This window comes from Solenopsis invicta, chromosome 10 (assembly GCF_016802725.1).
Source record: "Solenopsis invicta isolate M01_SB chromosome 10, UNIL_Sinv_3.0, whole genome shotgun sequence".
NCBI lineage: Eukaryota > Metazoa > Arthropoda > Insecta > Hymenoptera > Formicidae > Solenopsis > Solenopsis invicta.
The window spans coordinates 14477587-14498087 of record NC_052673.1 but is presented as its reverse complement, the minus strand read 5'-3'; the positions used below and the strand labels follow the sequence as shown (position 1 = coordinate 14498087).

The window sequence follows — 20501 nt, the reverse complement described above, 5'->3', positions numbered from 1 at the left end:
GTCCAAAAATTAATACGGCTTGTATTCAATGTCTACGTCACATCTTTCTATGCGAAATTCTCGATCGAATTTAATTCTGTTCTTTCTTCATATAAATACACAACTTCGCGTACCATCTTTTTCAGCAAGAATCTTTACATTTCAGAGATATAGAAAATCTTTGCGAGACCTTCATACTGCAACGAGAATAATGCGAAGATTATATCTGCTGCTCTGAGAATTTTTAAATACTCCGAGGGAGAAAGTGAGAACGATCGCAGGGGCGCGAATCGGTCGGCAATCGTTCAAATCTCGCGCCGGCGGCTCGGTTGACGGTAGCCGGCGCGTCGCGCGCATGCGCAAGCTGCGCGCCGTGCTCGGCACCGCACGGCTCGGCGCCGCAATGTCGGCCGTCCTGCGTACCGTGGCAGGAACGTCGCTCACCTTTTTCCGCGATTTCCTAAGTGAAACGCGCGTCGCGTGCGCCCGCCCCGTCGTTCAGTGCCCCGTGCTATGAACGCGTGATCCACGAGCGACGAGGTACCGCCGCCGTTCCGCAGCTCGCAGCACGCGCCGTCCCTGAAGATGGGTGAGTAGAACCATTTCCATGAACGAGATCGGCCGAACGCCGGCTGGCCACCCGCTCTGGAGCGGTCTCTCTCACGCTAGTTCCTTCTCTCCTCTCGCTCTTTCTCCTCGCGTCCGCATCTTTTTCTCTCTTTCTCTCGCGTCGGCGGACTCCACGACACGCCAGCGAGAAGCGCCACGGGCGGGGAAGAGTGCGAGAGAAAGAGAGAGAGAGAGAGAAGGAAAGAATGCGGCGTCCGATCGTTCGTTCGCTCGTTGGCGAACGCGCGTACATGGGAAGCGGAATACGCCCCTGCGCAGCGCGCGGTTTCCGTCCGATTTCCACGCTCGCGCTCTCGTCCCTCTCGATGATCCCGAGAGAGCGGCGAATGTTTTCCGAAAGGCTCGTACCGCGAACTCACTCGGTGGTCTATAAATAGGTGAATCCGTCGGTTTGACGTTTTCTAGGGCGAGCCCCCTTTCCCCTCCATTACTTTGCGCGTATGTACGCGCCGTGCGTAAGCGAGTGTCCCCCTTGCCTCTTGTGTCGTCCCTTTTCTCCCCCTCCGTTCCCCCCGTGCGTGGGTTCGTTCTTTCTCTCCGCCCTCCGTCCTCTTTTTCTCGTTTTGCATATCGCATTTTACGCGACGCGCTCGTCTGAAGAATTTCGCATCGTTCGATCCCGATCGCTCTCGTTTTCCTTTTTCTCTTCCATTTTAGAGCCGCATCCCCCTCCCCCCCCATTCCGCTACTTCTTACGCGCGAGGAAAACGATCCTTCTCTCTCTCTCTCTCTCTCTCTCTCTCTCTCTCTTCTCTCTCTCTTCTCTCTGTTTCTGGTTCATTCACGTTGCATTCTCAACGATCAGGTTTCCGTGGAAATTCTAACCTTACTCGATTAACTTGCCCGATCTTCTTTTTCCTTTTTTTTCTATCTTTATTTCTAGAAACACGCATCCCGTTTTAGCCTCATAATGTCAGGTCCGTCTGGATCAGACCTTTTAAATATAATCCAGACTATTTTTAACAAAAATAGTCTGGTTTACTGGAACAATACATACATCGAAGCGGACACAGAATAACACGATGAGAAAAGGACACGGTGCAGTTCAAGATAATCGATTAAATATTTCACTTTCATTATCATTAATGAAATAAATGAGTTTAATTATACGTCACATTTAACCAACTGTCGTAACTAAAATATCGGAGCAGTCGTACATTAATTATTTAATCAGACTGACAGAAAAACATATTTAATCAAGCTGTAACAACCGAAATATCGAGATTATCCTGTATCAGTTAATTGGAACAGCGAAAACGAATAATTATAAACTGAATAACGCAGAACGCCACTTGGGCCTTCTTCGATTCCAAGTGTCTTCGTTTCGATCCGATCGGCCAGCTTTGTGTGCTATAAATAAGGCGTGCAAGTTGCAACAGAAATGCAACTGACTGCAACGTTGTCCCTTCGACAATTTGCGAATATCGGCACGTGCCGAGATTAGGTCGAAGAATAGACGTCGCTAATGGCACCGTTGCTTTCGCCCTGAAATCGCAGTTAATCTACCACCGTTCAGCATTCCCGAAATCCCTGATCATTCCCCACCAGTGGCAATATATCGCTGCTGTTAACCCCTCGTGATTCAACCAGGGATTTGAAAGACTCCAGACGGATTTTCAATTTCGAATCATTTTGCCTCAAATTTCGGACACGTACAAAAAAGTGAAAAATGCTTCGGGTCGAACAATTGCGAAGTCGTAAATTCTGGAATGTTGGAAGAGTGCACCAGAATTTTTTCTGATTTTTCAGAGCCTAAAACCCTTTCGAAAAAACACTGTCAGGCACCCGATGACCCGATTGGACCCGGAAAGCAGCGAAAAAAAAACGGAGAGTTAAGTTGCATCATGTGAAACAATGTTTCCATTTATGTGGGACGAGATTGAAGAATCAAGGGAAAAACATCGAAAACCTTTCTCGTTCATTATTTTTCTTGAAATGTCAAATCTTTCGGTTCTTAATAGCATCCTCGATAAAATTTTTCTTCAATTTTAATATCGATCCAGCGCGATTCGTTCGCGCAATTTATTCTTACGCGGATGAAACGAGTCGCGTCCGTCCGCGCCCTCGCTCGTACGATCGTGCGAATTGTTCGCGAATGCAATTACGGCAGGACCGGTTGTCTACGGAGAAGCCGGCGACCCCGAAGAGACGCCAGCGGACTCGTAATTCGCTCGCTGCAATTGTGCATCTCCCGCCCACCCACGCGACCGATGCACCGCGCGTGTCGTCGCAGACAACGCGAGCGTCACCTTCCGTTGTCTCTTCTGCTTTACGCCTGCTTTAGACCTATTCATAATTCCGCAATGATCGAACGGTCTAATTATAAGCCTACTCCGGACGATCTGTAATTCGCATAATTTCATAAGATATAACAATTTTTATTGGTAATGTGCTAACATTTGCACGTGTTTAAACATCAGGAGACATGCATGACAACCTTGAAGCCACATTGGCCAAATTTATTTTTCGATAATACTGATTTATAAGATTTCTGTTTTTCAACAGAATAGTGATTTTCATTTCTGATAAATCAATCACTATATTCCTAATTTTTTTCCAATAACTTTTTATAGAATTGCAATACTAATTTTTTGGCGTTAAACATGGATAATAAATTTTATCACTGCAATATATCACGTTAAATTGCACATAAATAATAAAAGAGACTTTATATTATGACGTTTATTTTTACATATTGTAAAAAAATATTTAAATTTTGTACGGCTATATATTACAAACATTATGTTAATTTATGCTATTATCTGAGAAATTCATAGTGAAGTTTTTAAACGATGATGTAATTTTTTAAAAATATTCTTTTTCAGTGAGAAAGGCCGAAAACAATCATTATTTTTATATTAAGAAATAAAAATTAATTAAAATTTGTTCAGCGTAATCGGCAATCAAAATCTTTCGTATCGAATAATCAATGATTGCGCGACACATTGGCCATTATTCGTGTCTTGGACGCTCGTTCGTTGATCGTATTCCAACGGTACACGAATCGTAACCCCGATCCGCGATATAACGTGGCTGTCGATCTCGCAATGTATACCTTACGCGAAGACTTTACACGTGAGGCAGCCATTTCACGCACGAGGAGGCGTTTACATAATAGAACAGTTAACGACGGGGCGCGTAAACTCGGAGCAACGATCGACGCGCGATATTGATCCTCCTCTCGGTTTCCATTGACACGTTTACGGGCACGAGGCAAGGGTCCCCTCGGAGATTCCGTTAATGTCGGACGCGTTTCGCACAAAACTGCAAACGCCGCTGATCGATATGACTATCCCCCAAACTGCACGATAGACGCGCTGCACCTTTTGAGGGAGAATCCCCTTCGGGGAAGACCCTTAATTGGCGTCGACGGAAACGCCCGATTTCGACGCGAAAGCCATCTAACTCGTAGCAAATGCCTCGTAAATTACGATTCTACTTTTGGAGAATTGTGATCGCTCTTTTTCTATAAATGTTATAACTGTATACATTTATACACAGGTATACAATCTTGATTGATCATCTTTGATCTCTCCTGTAGAACACAGGGTCCTGCGCCTTGGAGGAATATTAGATGTTAGGAAGAATTACAATTTTATTTAGAATTAGTTTCTTCAATGAATATGTCTTCAATGAATGTAACGCACAATGGATGTTAATAAGATACAACACATAAATGAAACTCGATATAACTCATCTATTATTTATCATAGTGCTAGTCGAGGACAATATACGAATGCCATCTTTAAATCGAAATGACATTCTTGCTCAAGTCCCTTCAGCTTTTTTAAGAAATAAAAACGATTGTCATTATTAGTCTGGAATTGTATTCTTCTATATTCTCGAAGAAAAAAATTAGATTATCTAGTTGAAAAAGCACTTGTATGCATCCCGTGATCAATATTTCAGACGCTTATTGGTGCATGTGATGCACGCCGTGCATTATAACTTACGGAAGGTGTAATGCGACTCCGTGCACAACAGTTGCAATATAATACTCATTGATTAGCTAGATAAAATTACAAATAGCGATATCTTATTCTTTCTGTGGATTTAAGAGTCTCGAAATATTGCACCGTAATTTTATTTTTGTATTGAAAAACTTGTGCGAGAATCGTCCGCTTGTTTTCGCTTCGGAAATTTTTCAGGATAATCGATTTAATTTGTTTAGATATTTATTATGGTAATTTAAAGAACTGGACAATTTCATGAAATTGGAGAGCGACGTTATTTCTTATTTTCCAGCGTTAATCATTTAATCCTATTACATGTGAAACTAGTTTAAGCTGACGGAATTAGGGCGCTGCATGTGTATATGATGATAAAATTGTGACAGGCGCTGGACACTTTCCCAGCTAATTGGATTAAAGCCTTATGCAATGATTCCATTTATAAATTTTGCTTAAATATAACCTCCAATTGTGTAATCTGAATATCATTAATATTATTCAATCTTTCGCTTTTTTGCATTTTTAACACGTACAATACTTTAATTTTTAGGAAAAAGAACTTATGTTTAAAAATATTTTAATTTTCGAAATGTTAAAGAGATTACATGGTTAATAGATACATTAAGAAAAATATATTTTCATTCAATTAATTTTCATAAATTAAGAAGAAAAAGTATCCAATAGAAAATATCTTCAAATCACCAATGAGAATTTTTAATATATATTATTATAAAAACAATCATACCCTTTAGAGGACAATTGTAATATTAAAAAAAAATAAAAATGTTTTATTAAAATTTAAGATTATCAAATTTTTAAAGAAGATTAAATATATAAACAAGATTATCATTATTTCATATAAGCAAGATTATAATTTCTTACTTAATATGAAACAATTGTTGAAGAAAATATTGGTTAAAATTGTGTCATTAAGATATGATTCTAATTTAATACTGTTTTTTTTGGGGGGGGGGGTAAATTTTAGAATGAAAAATGTTAAAAAGTTTACAAATTTCAAGAAACTTTATTCATCTCTTCAATATCAAGAAAATTTTATTTCTAAACATCCCGCTTGCGTTTGCTTGCGAGCTAAATAAAAAGTTTAATGTACCAATTTAAATAATGTTACTTTTCTAATTCCCTTGAGGCAACTGCGAACGTTGTTCGCAAATGTGCATTAAGCACTTGATAGATTATCGGCAAGCAAAGAGACGGAAAAAAAGAAATGATTGCGGCAAGGTACAAAGCGTAGAGTAAAGAGGTGCAAAGTCGCCTCGCGGGATTAGACTTTCAGGGCGGAGTCGACCGTGAAAGTGAACATTATCTGCGTCGACTGTACCGGTTGACAATCGAGACCCGACGAGGCATGAATCTCTTCACACTGGCGGTGGCTGGTGGTCGGCAGTCGACGATCGGCAGTCGCGGTGATCGTATCGGCACGTGTATCTCAATCGTGTCACGTCAACAATTTCTCGCCATTTCGGAGCGAACGTTTCGAAATTCGAGTCAACTCTCGGTGAACGGTCGGTTAATCGTCCGAAAAAATTTCTACGGCGTATATAAATTCCAAGTGCATTAAATAGAAGTCGGGAGGTTTTTTGCACCTCCCGAAAAAAAATTAACTTCGTCGTTATCGGCTCCAACTCTCGGCAAACAACGTAATCGCCGTCGGCGAATTTGATATCCCGGTAATCTATCGAGGATGCAACATTACACGACGCTTGGTTCGTAACGACATATACAGGGTGTCGCCAACAAAAATACTCGACCGAAAGGGAAAACGTTAGAAGGCAAAGGATCTTCGGGTTTGGCCCATCAAGACATAAATATCAGTCGATGGTTTCGCCACTGACGGGTTCCATTTAAACCGGGTCTGGATCAGGGACGCAAATCGACTGGCGGCTGTTTCGAGGAGCCAAAGCTCGACCGGTGACGAATCGCGCACCGATTTGTCTGAGCGGTTCGGCGCTATCTTATCTCGATATTGCGAGGAAAATAAGCAGAGAGAAGAAGAGAGGTGCGTGTGTCGGCGTGGCTCGCGTCCCTGAAAGTTACGCAACGCAGGTACGATGAAGTCGAAGAGCGAGAGCTTGATAGCAAGTGAAAGCAGAGCGGGAGTTAAGAAAGACGATGCCGACCAGCACAAGCAAAAACCGTTGAAAAAAGGTAAGGACTTGGACGTTGGCCGCCGTCCGAAGATCGACGATTCGTTTCCGTTCTGTCGCTTCTGTTTTGCGGTCACCGCGCGACGCGCAAATCGCTCTTTTACTTTACCCACCTTGTCCGCTTTTGCAGAGCTACGTAATCGCCGATGACAGTGCTAAATTAAAAGCGCATCGTTTTCCACTGACGAGCCAGTATTATTTGCCGTTATTTTTGGAGATCCCGCAGTGACGTTCAGATGGATCGGCGATGTTCAATGGCTCCTGACGCCTCTTGAATTTCCTACAATATCCGTTATCTTTTAATTTGGTAATCGTTCCTCATTAACATTATCTCATTGTTCCCGTTTGCATAATGACGATAGATATCATAAATAGGAAAAATTGGTGGGCAAAAGCCCCATGGAGCGCTATATAATGCTGAATGAAGCGTACATCGAGATATTTATTGTATCAGTATTCATTAATCTTCGAAATCCATTAGCACTGTTATCGCGCCGGTGAACGCATTAACTCTCAACAAACTGTTAATTAAACGTGAAATAATTACGACTGCTGGGTTAGATGTTGCCTTTTGTCTCGCGACTCGCGAAATTGGAGCCGCGCCGAAACACACCCCGCCCTTGTCTCGATAAAAGAAATCCGACGCGATAATGCGAGATCGGTTCCGCCGGCCGTCGTCGCCGCCGCTGCTACGGTATTTTACGACGATCATCCGTACGTCTTATCAACTTGCCTCACGACTGGTTTAATGTATCGCCGCGACACGACTCGACGCTTAAATTACACGATGCGAAAGCACCTCGTGTGATACCACGCGTTATTTGCATATTACGACGGCTGCCTCTCGGCCACGAATAACTCCGTCACGATTTTCGTGACTGGGCGAATCCGAGGAATGCGCCGCCGCACGCCGGGGACATTTTTAACCGTCCCGATGCTCCGACGAGGAAAATGCATCCCTTAGCGCGCTAGAAACGCCAATCGGCCATCCCGTTTGTGTCTCACTTGCGTGTGGTTGACCGGCACGTTGTCGCCGAGACCACTTTCTCGATTATCCGCTGCTTTGTTAATCTTAGCTTCTCACACGACGTACCTTGTGCGATTCTTTTTACATTGCTGTGACTTTTTGATAATATAATTTCAAGACTAGGATTGAAGTTTAAAAAATATTTTAACTGTTTAGCAAAGTATTTATTTTTTTACGAATTTTTGCAATAGAATTTAAAGAAAAAATTGTAATTGCTTGATAATAAAATATTTTTAATTCGGGTCTTTTTTATTGTTTTTATCAAACTCTGAGGTATCGATTTCATATATTATGAGCTAAAAAATATGCTTTTTGTTCAGAGATATAACGTGTCAAAGTTACAGTGTTCCACAAACCCATAAGTGGGGAGAAAGGTAACCAAAAATAAGTGTGTAGAGGTAGGATTAACATTCTATGATCAAGACGCGTTCTCATTGGTATAGACTATAGACCAAATATGTTAAATTTAAATCTAAGTTTAACATCTTGCGACTCGCGTTGAATTTACAGTAAAAAAAAGAAATCGCGTGAGAATTCGTAATGATTATTTGTAAAATGCTGTTTCAGTGAGAAATGTTTAAAAGCGCAAAGTGCTCGATTTCCGTTCATACAACACCGTTAATGTGCGGTTGAGTTAAGCAAGCAAACAGTAAAACGTTGGCTCGCGAGGAATTTTTTTTTCTACATCACGCAGGATATAATTATTGCGCTCGTCGCATTATCGACTACAATGAAAATTGTGCGCGCGTTGCGAATGTGTACAAGCATTTCGTAATTCATTCATCTCCACATCTCGTGGGATACTAATTACCGACTTCATGTATTATTAAGTAGCCATCGGTCAATTGTCATACAATGAACACGTGCCGAAATATATGTATGTATTTCTGTACGTTGCATCAATCGGTCTCTGCGAGCCATCCGCAACGCAACATTTGTACGTCATGTTCAGCCTTGAACCGTATGGAGCTATTGGATAAAAACCATGAAGCATTTACAATATAAAAAGCCTCTCTATATTTACATGTATGTTGCAACATGTTGCAACATATGCTGCAGAAAGTTATAAATGAGTTACAATTATTTTTATTGACACGTGCCGTTGAATTAATTTACATATCTAAAGTATTGTAAAATTGTGCTGCACAGACATAAAATCATTACTGCATGCGATTATTTTTATCAAATATTGAATTGGTTTTCGCATGAAATATTGTTGAAATAGTTCACGTCTCTTATAAAAGCTAGAATAACACCAAGAAACAATGACCATGACGATAAGAGCTAGCCACAAAAGCCTCAACTATCGCGTCATTGCGGTTAACATTGTTGATAATCCTCGGTAGTATATTTTTATCTTTAATTCTTATTCTTGGAAAAATGGTATGCGTTAATTGAAAAAAATGACGATTATTATCTGAGTGTAACACATTTGTAAAGAGAAGTAATTGTTCGACACATCTACGATTTATCAATTTCTGATTGCGATCTTATGCGTTGCATCAGTTTATTATCGCAGAATAATTAAAGTATAGCGACTTAACACTTTTTCATTAGAGCGAATTTAAGCGCGTATGATAATCAAATTTTTAATGCTCGGTTCGCGAATGATTCTCCGTTTATAAAACCGACATTCGAAGAAAGGTAGAAATTGTTTCTTTTTTTTTTTACAAAAAATAAATAGTTACATAGGTTGGAAAAACTACGCTCTTGGATTTTTTAAACAATAAATTCATTTATTAAATTTTTTATTTCTTGAAGTTTTAAAAGTATGGACAGGATTTCGGCAAAGCAGTAGTACGAATAAAAATATCTATAACGGTTTTAGTAAAAAGTAGAATAGCTAAATAATTACTTGAATTGAATTTTTATTTCTCGAATTTTTAGAAGTACGGAAAAGATTGCGGCAAAGCAGTAATACGAACAAAAATCTAGAACGGTTTTAGTGAAAAAGAGAGTGGTTAATAATTTATCTGCTGACATAGCAGCTCTGCAGATGTTTTGTTGAATGCATGCTCGTGCGAATCTCAGCGAAACCTAACACGTGTTCTTCCGTTATATCACGCTACACGAACATTATGTTTAAATTATATATAGTGTAATATGAAGTAACGTACACATCTATCGTACATACTCACCTATTATGAACACAGCTTGAACAGAGTTTGATTTCGTTCTTTCGAGTTATCGTTAATGTTTGTTTCGTCGAGATAACAAAAACTGTTCGTTTCAAAATACAATAGTCATGTCGGTTAACAATGACTACGAGTGAAAAATGCACCAATGTAACTTAACTTCAATTTAAACTCGGTTTAAAACTTTCAATCTTTTTCTAATCTTTAAAACTGGAAAAAAAGATAGAAAGTGAGTTAATTTGAGTTTAAAGTTAACCTACTTTGATGCAAATGAACCAAGTCTTGTCTCATCGTTCATTTCAAAAGAACTAGGTTTTCAAATACAGACCGTTTCTTGGAGATGTAGCTATAGATATACACCTAAATATTTTTCGCGTGATTTATTACCAACTTGCTTCGTGTTGTCAGAGTTCCAAATTTTCCTTCGTACTATTAATTAACTTGGCCCAATATACAGTTTAAGAACTTACGAAGCATGCGCTGCACGATTGTTTCTATTTACTTTAAAATCAAGAACAGAGTATGTTTGATTCTAAATGTTTGAATCTGAAAAAAAAGAGATATAGTGTAATGTATAAATGGCAACAATTAAATGAACCTTAACAATTTAATTATATCTATTCTCTTTCTAAGATTTTACTTTTGAATTTTCTTCTATTAATTAACGTAATATTTTGTAGCTATCTTACGCTTTAATAGATAAACACTGACAGAGCTCATAAGAAAATGTTGTAAACAATTTTTAATAACAGTGAAAGTTTTCTTGATGAGATTATAATGAAAGCTACATCGACTGACCGCTCAGTGAAAACGAGAGAAAAATGCGAGGCTATTAGATACGATCGGCAGATAATCACTGCACGGTCGATTAGCATTCGATTTTATGACCCAGAGTGCAACGAGAGGGACCAGGGCAGCCCAGGGTCGCAGCGTTTGACCCCACTTTGCCACATCCTATTTAGACCACTTATGAATCATATTAACATACCACGTTGCCGCACGGTATCTATGTAGAGTGGTAGCGATAAGTGACGGGACCTTATTCTTCAATTAATTTCGATTTTGTTGATTTTGCCTTGAAAGACGCCGTAATCCGAGGACTCGATCGCTGGAATATATCTGATCGCCGGAATGTATCTGTATCGCGGATATAAAAGTCGTGACCGAACGATGGCCATCGCGAACAAGAGAAAATACAGTCGTCTGTCAGTGACAGCTTGATAGTAAAAACTGGTTATTCAGTGACACGCCCGCGTGTCACAGAATAACCAGTCTTTTTAACGCGAGTAATCCCAATATTGAATTACTAATTAGCAATGTGGTCAAGGCACGCATACGTTATGACTCAGAGAGACTTTCTGCTTCATGTCAAGCGTGTAATTAGCACATATACTATCGCAATTATCTGACCATTTCGCACAAGAATCTGTGATTCGCGCTTTAATCTAATTGTAATTATTCCCTTCGAAGCATTTGGGAACGTTTGGTGAACTCGAGAATAGTTTTTATGAACTCCCCTCAGTCCTTCCGTTAAAGAACTCGGTTGGACGGTGCACCTTTATTATCTTTTCCCTTTTTTTTTTCCTGAGCGTGCTGCACGTGACATCGACACACTGTTATCGCGCGCGATGAGGTTCGTTGACGTGTTCCGCGCGCGAATCGCGAGGACGATAAATTCTATTATCGCCCGCTCGCGTCCGAGTTGGGCCTATCGACCTATCGTTTTCTTTTTTTTCTGGCAACAGATTTTTCGCCCCAGTTGAAGCGTGCCGTAAATTAAACGACATACGACGTGCAGACAAGGGTGTGTCACTTCATGGACGAGTGGCCCCGTTCGATTAAACGTTCGCGTCGTGATTCTATTCGATTCTATTCGAGCCCTTCCTGTTGTGGCGAGGAGCAGAGAAAGCGGCGTCGGCACCTATTGTTCTAAGCCGGAAATGTTAAGTCTAACGCGTACAATCGTCTCTTTAAGGAATGATTTCGAGGAATTATTTTCGCTACATTTTCTTCATTTATCTGTCGTGTCGCTATCTAAGATTGGTATTTCTTGTTGCTATGGACATTGCCTGATAGATTCTAGAGTCGGAAGCGTCATTCCTGAAACTGAGGACGTCGACAACATCTGCAGATATCCCGGCACGAAGCGGACGCGTTTAACTCGAGCTGCCTACGTGCAACGAGTATTCTCTACTCGCGCTCGTCGACTTTAACTCTCTGTGGCGACTCGATGACGTCAAATGTATGAGGAGAGCTGTGATGTCATCCTATATTTTTAAAGACACGCGAGCCTTTACCTCCTCTCGGCTTTGTGATTTTATGCACGTTTTTCATCTTGTTTTAGTTTATAAATATCCGGTGGCACCGACATTTGCTTTCATTGAATTCACGCGAAATTCTCACGAAGTAAAGTTATTTGCCCGAGAGAGCACATTTCTCGCGCTCTAATTTATGCTGGATATGTATGTGACTTGCTGTTTATGAAGCAAACGTGTCAAGAGAATTTAATTCTAACAAAAGCGTTAGAATTTTTGTAAATCCGGAAAAGAATTATTTCTCGAAACATAAATTGTCAGTTGTAATTATTTAGTAAATCAAATTTTCACTTTTATTAAAATATCTAGCTGATATTATCCAGTGTTTTACGTATAGAAGATTCAAGGATGTAGGAATGTGTTACATCTCAAAGTAAATCACCAAAAATTTTATCGATTGTTTTATTATTATGTTTGAATATCTGCGTGCATAATTGAACATAATTCTCTTATTTGTTTAAAAATTATTTAATTTTTTTGTTTGTTTTTGAAATTAAAAGTTATTTGTCTAAGATTGCTAAAAATAGATAAATTTTTCGTTGTTTTTTTTTCAACTGATTTTAGAGTCAAAATTCGAATATTTATGACCAAAATTTTTGTCATTGATTAGGACAAAAAAATAAGTCTAAAAAGCCTGCAGTGTTTAAATTTCGATAACTTTTAGCTGGTATTGTAGAATCAAAACGCATCCTTAATTATTCAAAGCTTAATTATTCAGTGTTTTTTTTTTTTTTTTCTTTTGCTTTATTATATAAGTAATCACTTCTCTGGAAATAGTCGTCCCTCAATGTCTCGTAGATAAAATCGACTGCGCCGGCATCCGCTGCGGAATTTGCGACTGACGGGTAATTAGTTCGTCGCACTCTCTACATTCGCAGAATGAAAAATTCCGCTTCGCGCCAACGGGACCGTATACAAATGTACCCCGTACATGTAGCTTTCCGTGTAATTTTTCTTCTTCTATGCACACATCGTTAGGTCTTTGCGCGAAATTTTCAGCTCCGCATGCCATTCGATACGGCGTGCGCAAACGGAGATAGATTATTAGTTCTGCCTCTCTAAATATTGACTGTACCGCGAGGGAGCACACACCCCCTCTGACATTTCATGCGGTCCGACCACGCGCGTAACGGCACTGCAGATATCCCATAATTTATCGTGGAACTCGGTTCAAAACAACCGATAACTCAATAAAGGCGCCACATTCATCGCGCTTTCTCGTAGTTGAGTCATCGATCCGGACGACCGAACACGGTGAGCACTTGTTCGAGCAATTTTCATTGATCTGCTGAACTCGTCTAGAGTCACGATCGCTTTTTCTCTTTCCATTTAATTACTTTTGTGACATACGAACTTCCGCAAAGTACGTATGTGGAATGACGGAAGTGAGCACGCTCAATTCGCTATAATTTGTGTCGCAAGAACAATCGTGTGCAATTCACGTCGCCTGACGGAATAAACTGCACCGTGTTAAATTTCTAGTGTCGAATTATACCCAATTTGAGTTATTTTTATAATTGTTCCTACAGGTCGCTTTTGTTTCTGCTTTTACCCAATAATTAATTTAAACAATGGAGTTAACAATTTACTGAAAAAATAATAAATTAAAGGCTCAAATTTATCATTTACTAGATGCATACGTTAATATGGATGTCGCTTTAAAATTAAACAATTTAACCCACAGAAATAGATTGAGTAGATGAGATTGTTCTTTCAACTGCACATTTTGTGTTAAAATAATAAATTTCAACGCATATGACAGTTAAAAATAACAAATTAATATTTAATTTCAAAAGATTTGATTCTTTAACATGTATTTGATCGAGACTATCATTATTCGCGTAATGAAGCGATAAAAAATATGATAACGATAACATAATGGAGAAGGCGTGTTAAGTGCAGATTGAGTTTCATCTGAAATCGAACGGTTAATGAATAATACATCCACGTTATTCGTATGTACATGCACATTCGTGTCAAAACGCATCGTGCTCGTGTTTCGGGTGACAACGTTGTTCGTTTCGATCGATCGCAATATTAATTCGCGACACGTACAAATCGAGCACAATGTATTACAAATGTAATCTATGCTTAATGGCAAACATGTGAATATGCAGAAATAAAAGAATCGCTTTAGTTAGTTGATTGTTATAAGCAAAAAAAAAGAAACAAAAAATGCGCTAAATTTTTTTTGCACTAACCATTCGAAAGTAATATACGAAAAAGGCGAAAATGGACTTTCGTGCATTTAAAATTGCTAATGATTTTTAGAAACTTATTTAATAATATTTAAATAGAGTATTATAATAAATGTAATATGAATAAATATTAAATGTATGTTGAATGTTAAATATAGTAAATATATAATAGATATTAAATAACAATAAATGCCAGTTTGGTAAATCATTTTTCAAACGCTTCTTATTAAGGAAAAAAACTATTATAGTTTCGACATTCTGATATCAAGATTTCTATTTTTTCATAAAATGACTTCAGGAAATTGCCATTAAGAAATTGCCATTAAGAGATCAGCGCAGTTTATGATAGATAAATTATCTTTAATCTATACATACAGCTTCGCAATCGTAGACCTATCTTAGATCCGATCATCGACTCGTTGAGAATAAGATTATTCTGAATTTAATTCGTTTCAATGGAGAACGCTATTAGACACGCGGTCTGATCCTCTTCCTGAAAGCGATTATTGTGGTGCACCCTTTCAGCTGGCGACAGGTGCGTTACGTAACCGCTGAAAGTTAATGTACGCTTCGAGGAGAGTCGATGACCACACGAGAGATGCGAGTCGCCATTGTTGGCGTAAACGTACTCAAAGAAATCTCAAATGATCGGCACGCACGGCCGAACAGGTGCATGACTCATACGGTGTACTCTTCCCGTTATTTTTAGTTCGTGCCTCTCGTACACGTGCGGGGAAAAGTTCACATCGTTAACAATTATTTTATTTAATACGTTGCTTGCCCGGCGAATTTTTGTCTTATCAATTTTTTATCGCGTACGTCATAGTAGAATTTTATTACAAAATATATCCTGATAAAATATCTGTAATACGATTAGAAATCAAATTACGTCTTCTTCGATAACTCATGTTGAATATCGCATTTTTTTTACTTTACGCTATTAACGAATTATATTATTAATATTTTATATTAGATGGTGTTTAATTTTTTTATAAATATTATTGAATAAATATTATTAAATAAAAACATTCTTTTAAATGTACAAATATTTACTTCAAGGCTATTTTGCCATAAAATAGATTTTTACGTGGGATTGTTTGAAAATCAATTACAACAATCTCCACATTCATTTCTCGGATTATTAATAGATACTACAATATTGGAAAATAATGATCCACAAAAGGACACCTTTTAAATGGTGAACGTTTTTTTTTTGTTTTAGGTAAAACATTTTGTCAGTCTTGTAAGAAGAAGTGCAGTGGGGAGGTACTGCGGGTGCAGGATAAATACTTTCACATAGGGTGCTTCAAGTGTGCCCAGTGCAACGCTAGTTTAGCGCAGGGTGGTTTCTTCGCACGCGAGGGTTCCTACTACTGCACAAAGGTGAGTCGCATTTTACTCGATATTTCTCAAAAATTTCTTCAATGTAACGAAACCCGAAAATTCAATGAGTTTTTTATTCTGTTTGTATTAGGATTATCGGGAGCGCTGGGGTACACGTTGTGCCGGTTGCGGGGAGTACGTGGAGGGTGATGTGGTGACAGCCGGCGAGAAGCACGCGTTTCACCCAAATTGTTTCCATTGCCAAAGATGCCGGCAACCGTTGCTGGGACAGGGAACAAAAGTATCCCTTGTTCAAGGTACATGATGAAATAATTTATTGTCCACACGTTCACTAAATTGAGACACATCCAATCTGCACCCTTGTTTAGCACTGCTTTCTTGCGTAACACAGCGTTTCTTATATGAAACGAAACCGAACAAGCCGAATGACGCATAGAAGGCATTAATTGAAATAGTCAACAGTTTCTGCCAATTGTGGATTACGATGTACATGTATATCGAGTTATTGCGTAATCGTTGTTGGTGCAGCTTTCACAATTAACACGACAGTAAAACTGTTAAAGCAAATTGCCACTTGGTCATGTCGTTACTCCACCGTTACAAGGCCGTGCGTCTACTATGTACGTCCTTGTAACAATTACGCGGCCAAAGGTAAAAATCTGGCATGACATGCATCACTTTATCATGCACTGTAACGGTGCATGTCACCCATTTTCAAGAAATTAAGGCCGATTGAACGTTACGAATAAATTACACTGAATCTCACATCTAGTTCTTTGTCAAGAAAAGTCTTTACGAAAACGAAAATGAATTCCGTTCATTATCATTTTATTTTGTTGGAGAATATTAATCGAAAGAGAAAATAATTAATTAAAGAAAATTTTATTTTTATCAACTTTTATCAATTCGAACAATTAAGATATTGATGTAATTATTCCATGTTTTTCCAGACCATTACGTATTTTAATTATTACTATTAAAATGTACCAATAATTTATTGAATGTTTTCTAATGCAATCAACACATTAGAAGTGAGTGATCTTGAATCATTTTCTCTCAAGTGAAATGATTGCAATGATAAATGAAATTGGATGACAAATTTCGTTATAGAACAATTGTCACAGTGCAAAGGTTAATGATAACGGGCGATCCATCGTCGGATATCATTAATCTTCACTAACTATGCATTGTTCGTAGGTCAAGCGCTGTGTCATCGATGCGTTGGTATCCCGGTTCGCGAGGCCTCCACACCGATCAGCAATAGTGCCGGTACCAAAGGCGGCGGACACGCTGACCCTGGTGCTTGTGCCGGCTGTGGAAACCAATTGAGGGAAGGTCAGGCATTGGTCGCGCTCGATCGTCAATGGCATGTCTGGTGCTTCAAGTGTCATAGCTGCGATACTGTTCTCCACGGAGAATACATGGGAAAGTAAGTTTTGCGTTGATCTATGTAAATCTATCTTTGCATCTTAATTGAGCATCTGTAAATACATTATTGTAATAACGTATCTTTTTTATGAGATAGACATTGGGTTTGAGATTGAACAGTCATTGATCAGAATGAAATTCAAGAATAAAGTTTTTAGTGAAATAAATATGTCTTTAAAAAATAATTAATAAATGTACTTTAATAAAATAATTTTTATTAACGTTATAACTTTTACAATAATTGTTATTAATCTTAATAAAGATAAATTGCAAATGCATTTTAATAAATGTATTTTAAAAATTTTTTATTTATTTTAATTTAAAACTTTAAGTTAGTGCAAAAATGGATAAAGAAGATTAAAATAATATGCGAGCTGTTAAAATTTTTTTTCGACAGAGACGGCGTGCCTTACTGCGAGAAGGATTACCAGAAGCAGTTTGGAGTAAAGTGCGCCTATTGCCAACGTTACATCAGTGGTAAGGTCTTGCAGGCCGGCGACAATCATCATTTCCACCCAACTTGCGCGCGCTGCACGAAATGTGGTGATCCATTTGGCGATGGGGAGGAAATGTACCTGCAGGGTGCCGCCATATGGCACCCACGTTGCGGTCCAGGACCTACCGGGCCCAATGGGATAGTGAACGGACACGATGCTCATACCCCGCAGCATCGGGAATCGGAGCGAATTTCCAGCAGCGCTTCAGAGATGCAGGTAAGTCCGGTTGTGCATCGCGGTGTCTTATTGTCTAGACGTGTTTAGTCTGTACATTTGTGTATTATAACTGTATTTAAACTATTGCAGAAGCTTATTTATTTTTTTCGTAATTTAACTACGAAAATTTTGACAAAGCGATTGTTGTATCTTAATATATTTTATTGTTTATTAGCGACCCTGATTGTCGAATTAATATGTGTAAAAAGCATTAATTGGCATTTTGTTTTATTTTATATTATACTTTCATTACGTTTGATTCGCTTATCGCGAATAAAACTTGCTGTACACACGGCATTTGTATTTTATATAATTTTATAACAATTATTATTTATGTAATATTAACATAGCATAATAACAAAAGTAAGCCATTTTACAACTAACGCAGAGCATAATTTATACTATAGTGTTATTAAGCGCATTACTTGATATGCGTGTACAATATTGCCTACAAGCCGTTTCTAAACAGTCACATTCTTTATAATAATAGATATTACACCAATTACTAAGAACATTGCGTTTGGAAAAATATCAAGTATAATTTAATTAGTTAATAATTTAAATAAAATAATATTTTAAACAACGATGGTACATTCTTTGCTATGTTCAACGACGGAAATACATTATATCGCCGAAGAGACACTCACATCTGAAACGGTGAATGGAAATAGCATCGCGTTCCGGAGCGTTCTAAAATAATACATCGTCAGTGTCTAATTCTGATTTCTTCCTGATCCTGAGAAGGTATAGAACTAACTACTGTTTTTCAAACGCAGCTGTTCTTGATTGCTCATTTAATACCTATCTTTACAAAAAAAGTTTATTTTGTCGGACATCATAGTAAATTGATTGTATATCAATCAGTTTCAAATGAGGGAGTCGAGAGTTCGACATCGTATGATTCAATAGTCTTAATGTTATTTTGATGTCGGTATTGTTAAAAATCACAATATTCATTTTACGTAAGAAAATACAGAAATGCATGCTGCTGTTTTATGTTTAGCACTCGCATTATTCGATTTAGTTGCATTACATATTGAATTGTATTTGTTTGCATAATTGAATTTAGCAATTATATCGTAAGGAAAGCGAAGTGTTTCGCATATGTTTTCCTGAAAGTTTACTTTATGATTTTTGTTATCGTAATGTGTTATAAGTATACGATGGAACTCTCTGTATTAGAAACATCACTTTATATTTGTAGTCTCTTGCAAACTCTTCCACGAAACACTTTGTCATTTGATATATATTCGTGTATGTCATGTGTTATATAGTATTCTATATAGTGGCAATATAAAGCAGAACATACACCTGTAAAAAAATCCGAGAAAAAATAATTATTTTGTCAGCTTTGTGTATAGCTTGATTTTTGCCTTCGAGATTAGCTGGCTTATCACTTTACCGTTCACTCGCACGCCTTGATGTATAGGAAACAAGCGAAACGTCAAAGATTATATTATCATACTTGATTTTGATTAAGTTTTTATTATCGCTTTTCTTAATCGTTGTTTACTTTTTTCGCACGGTCATTATGTATAGTTTTCATTGCGGTCACGCACGCCAAGCCTGAACGGATCGTTGTGCAGCCCTTACAGCAGCCTCAGTCGCAAGGTATGCCATGTGTCACTTAGCACAGCACTCTCTCGACAAGTATTTCTGGTATCACTTCTCGCATTACCTCTTCTCGGCGACGCGTGCTTCCATTCTGTCAAACACTTGCGATCCAATTTTATCGATCTGTCAGACAAAAAATAAAACTGTCGAGACATTATTTAAAGTTTATATTCTTGTTAGCTAATAGAAGATTTTATTAACGAAACAAATGATTTCTAAAATTTCAGAAATATGATTACGTTGATCATTTTAGTTAACGACTGTCTATTGTTTTTTTAGATGAAAAAATATAAACGGAGAAAATAATTAATGTATTTTACAAAATTTTAGAAATTCTCAAATATGTGTTTATTTAATATAAATGCATTTCTTGACAGAACATTGCTCGCCTTGCACGAGTTTTTCTTTTATATAAAGTGCGTTAATAATCCGATACAAACATAAGAATGTCAATTTTTTTTTTTAAAGAAACGAATGCGAAATCAAATTATCTTAGGGGATATTTTATTTACTCATTTTTTTACGCACTTTGTATAATTGATATAATTGAATAATTAAATGTATAAAATGTAGGCTGTACCACATGCGTGATAAAATATATTGATTGCCTCAGTATTATCCCGCGCGAACTGGAAGCCCCGGCCTGATCCTGCGAGAATATGGACGACCGACGGAAGATGTATCTAGGATTTATACTTACTCGTACTTGACTGAAACGCCCAGTCAAGGATATCTGAGACGTCCGATACAACCGTACGATAAACCCCCCACTAGCCCGCATTTTCATAGACCTAGCTGTAAGTTTTCTGTATATGTATTCAATTTAATTAACTACTAATAAAATTATATAATTATGAAATAATATAAGTATGTAGTCAGATATAATCATTTCTTTAATATTTTGAGTGTCAGAAGCAGACATTTCGAAAATCTCTTTAATTTTGAAATTGAATTTATAAAATATTTGAAAGAAATATCTTTTGCTTTAATTCTATATTGTTTG

General features: G+C 37.9%; 1 protein-coding gene across 17 annotated transcripts in view; it reads left to right on the top strand.

The window, feature by feature from the left end:
* Nucleotides 1-359: 359 nt before the first annotated feature.
* The window catches only part of LOC105197055 (actin-binding LIM protein 2), a 30462-nt gene continuing 10320 nt past the window's right edge, over nt 360-20501 (top strand). For 6 of the 17 annotated variants that reach the window (XM_011163264.3, XM_011163263.3, XM_026137126.2 and 3 more), the window contains exons 1-7: nt 5940-6725; nt 15622-15782; nt 15874-16039; nt 16941-17172; nt 17569-17884; nt 19424-19495; nt 20112-20295. In XM_011163264.3, coding sequence (XP_011161566.1) covers nt 6629-6725; nt 15622-15782; nt 15874-16039; nt 16941-17172; nt 17569-17884; nt 19424-19495; nt 20112-20295 — 1228 coding nt within the window. In that variant the 5' untranslated portion in view covers nt 5940-6628. Of the gene's footprint in view, nt 569-5934; nt 6726-15621; nt 15783-15873; nt 16040-16940; nt 17173-17568; nt 17885-19423; nt 19496-20111; nt 20296-20501 lie in introns of those variants that run through there. The other 11 variants (XR_005575625.1, XM_039453969.1, XM_011163266.3 and 8 more) reach the window with 4 other exon arrangements.